Here is a 3,315-nt window from a genome sequence, read left to right as displayed (position 1 = left end):
GGATGCATCGATAAGCTAACAGTAGCTCAGTATGATCGGTAAACGAACATATTCAATGATCGTTATGGCTTGAAGAAATTCGTTGGCCTTAAGTAAATAATTCACGTTACTCAGCAAACAGCTAATATTTTTTTTTACAAGTACCAATTAAAATATACTAAAATAATTCGACAATTATCGTGATAACGAGACCAGTAACTTAAAGTCAAAATATATTAATTGTAACAATCAAGGCATCTTCTGTGCAAAACGTTTAATTTGCATTTATAAAAATATTATTATCTTTATTTACAAAAACAAATATTTTTCTTGTTTTTTTTTTAAAAAATTGCTTTATTTTTAATATATATATAATTCAGGACGTTTCCTTTTATGCTATATTTCTGTTTCTTGTTGTTCGAACATGTTAAATACGACATCTATTATTTTAATCTAGGATACGTTCGTATTGCGTATAGCGACATCTAAGCGAAGCAAGCCGAATTATTCATGCAATTAGAAAAAATCTACTAGATTCTTTATTTAATGTAAAAAATATTTCTTTTTTTAAAATAAAACCCATAGTTTGTAAACAATTCCATACAGTAATTCATAATTACATTCGCTCATTCCTGTTTGCAGTATGTGACTATGACAGATGACATTCAACTATGAAAGGCTCAGGGTAAATGAAAATAAAAATGACGTTTCCGGACAGTTTTGCTTTGTTATCGTCCAGAATAATTACTACATTTTTAACGAGGAGAAATTTTTTGTGTTCAAGTGCAGGCAGATTTCACATGGATATTAAAGATGAAGCCAGATCGACCATGGAAGTTGTTAATATTCCCCCAATCATTTCAATTTACCGGCAAGCGTTGCACACTTTTGATGGTAAATTTAAAAAGGACCTCTCTACCAACTTAGGAAAATTAAAGGGTATGATGGATCGATTAAAAGCTGAAAACTTTAGCTTCGATCATACTCTAGATGATCCAGCCACTTGGAAAAAACCGAATAAAGCGCCGTGTACGTACATCGAAGTGTTTCAAAACAGCTTAGTAAACATGAGTATATTTGTACTAAAACCTGGATTTAGGATGCCATTACACGATCACCCTCACATGTACGGGCTGTTGAAAGTAATTTCGGGAGCGGTACGCATACGAAGCTTCACTGAATATCCAGTAACAGAATCAATAAACGCCATTGACTTCGCCATCCGCGTAAAACACGAAGCAGCGCGCTTAACTCAGGGTATTCATAAACGGAGAAGGTTCTTTGCTAAAATATCACAAGATAATGTATGCCACGAAAATTCTGATACCTGTGTCCTAACTCCAACAATTTCTAACTATCATGAAATTGAGGCATTAAATATGCCAGCGGCTTTCTTTGATATCTTGTCGCCGCCCTACGATACATTAATAGAGGAAGTAGGTCCTAGAAGGTGTAGATATTATTATGTAGCCAATGAAATAAGCACCAATGTTGTCGAATTACAAGAAACGAGTGTTCCAGAATGTTTTTATTGTGATCAAGCTCCGTATTTGGGTCCAGTGCTCGTATAAGTATATATATATGCCTGATGTCATGTTTATTTTTTGCACTGTTAGAGAATATTTTTTAGAGTTACCAAAATGGGGTTGCTCTGTGATCTCTTTGTAACTTACTTAGTGCAAATTACTTTTGTGCCTTTAATGTGAACATCGACAATGAAATTGTATAGTTCACTTAGTATAGTGTTATCGGTTGCACATGTCTCATGTTTATATATTAATATCATAACCGTTATCAAAAAATACGTATAATTTACAGTATTTTTATCAAGCTTGATACATAATAAATCTATTTGAAAATCTAACGGCACGTTTAAAGTAAATTTTTCATATGTTTGAGAACAAATATATTTTGTATGTCCATGATTTCAGAGATTATCTTGTTAATATAAAAGGCAACAGACAATTAATAAATTTTATTCAATAGTTCAAATTAAAATAACTGTTATATATAATGTTCATTTACAACATAGTCTTTTAAATCATTAGCTTATAAGAGGTCCATCGTGCACGGATTTACGTAAAATATAAAGTAAGCAATAAAAATAGTAGATGTATTTCCATTATATTCAAATTCATTGCTTCATTCACTAAATCACTCGTCTAGAAATGTTAGAAGCTTACGAGTTAGCATCACACATGCTTTACATTCCAACAGGTAAATATATACATTTAAATTACAAAATCTTTAAATAAAGAATTTTTTTTTTTTACGATTAGGGTGTTGATATAAAAAAAAATTCAAAATTATATACATATATTTACAATCGTGTGTTTTGAATTTATGTACGGTGCTCTGTTTATCACGTTTCATGTAAATTTATATATATGTAATCGGTGACCTGATGTTTACAAATATGAAAATTAAGTCATTTAAGGTTTTACATTATATACGTAGATAAAAAAAAATATGCAAGTATTTTGTTTTGTACCTTATATAAGATATATTTTGTAGATGTAAGTTTGTTCTGAAATCTAGTATTAAAGTATTTTTTTTTTTTGTTAATAAACTGAACGGCTTGTTGAAGTTATATTTTTTATGACCCCACTGAAGTGCTGACACTAATATTTGTTCTTGAGCTAACCACAAACAATCTATTATCTATAACATTTAAGGGATATGACAATAATGAAACGGAAAGTAAATTTCGAAAATTTATTATATATATAACATTACAGCTTCAAATGAACACAAGACTTGCACACGAAATACAATATATTAGAATAATTATAATTACAACATCTCAAATGTGCTTCACAACACAAACAATTAAGGCAGACATTTTAATACAACACGAAGATCGTTACCAGAAGTTATCAAAGTTATCTGTATGACATTTTATAATGTTAACATCAAAATAATGAAGGGAACTAATATGTTTCATGTATTTAGAACATTAATGTTATACGAGTTTTTAATTAAAACGAACCGATATATCATTGTTAGATGATACAATTGAATATTATGAACGGCGTCAATTTACTTTAAACAATTCCGATGACTCGAAACGCAACATAGTTATACAGAATTTAAGTTCTAAATCAATCGTAGTAATAAAATCGTTAGTATATTTCTCACATAACTAAATCATATCAGATTGTTATATTGAAAACAAAAAATTTAATGTTTATTTTATAAACAATATTCATATCATGACAGACGCGTCCAGATAATAAATACAATACAATATGATAAATTAAAAACGTGACCGCGCTATCTCTTATTATCTATGATAACATATTTTGAGCTTAACTTCTAAAAATAAAATGAACCGAT

At 29.6% G+C, this 3,315-nt stretch overlaps 1 protein-coding gene across 1 annotated transcript; it reads left to right on the top strand.

Annotated features, from left to right (window-relative positions):
• The first annotated feature begins 641 nt into the window (after positions 1–641).
• On the top strand, positions 642–3,098 carry LOC116774865 (2-aminoethanethiol dioxygenase). Its single transcript, XM_032667645.2, has one exon. The coding sequence runs from the start codon at positions 669–671 to the stop codon at positions 1,548–1,550; it is 882 nt and encodes a 293-aa protein (XP_032523536.1). The 5' UTR covers positions 642–668; the 3' UTR covers positions 1,551–3,098.
• The last annotated feature ends 217 nt before the right edge of the window (positions 3,099–3,315 follow it).

The sequence above is a fragment of the Danaus plexippus genome, chromosome 23 (genome assembly GCF_018135715.1).
Source record: "Danaus plexippus chromosome 23, MEX_DaPlex, whole genome shotgun sequence".
NCBI classification, from domain to species: Eukaryota; Metazoa; Arthropoda; class Insecta; order Lepidoptera; family Nymphalidae; genus Danaus; species Danaus plexippus.
Note: the sequence above shows the minus strand (reverse complement) of the source record. Positions and strands in the feature narration are given on the sequence as shown.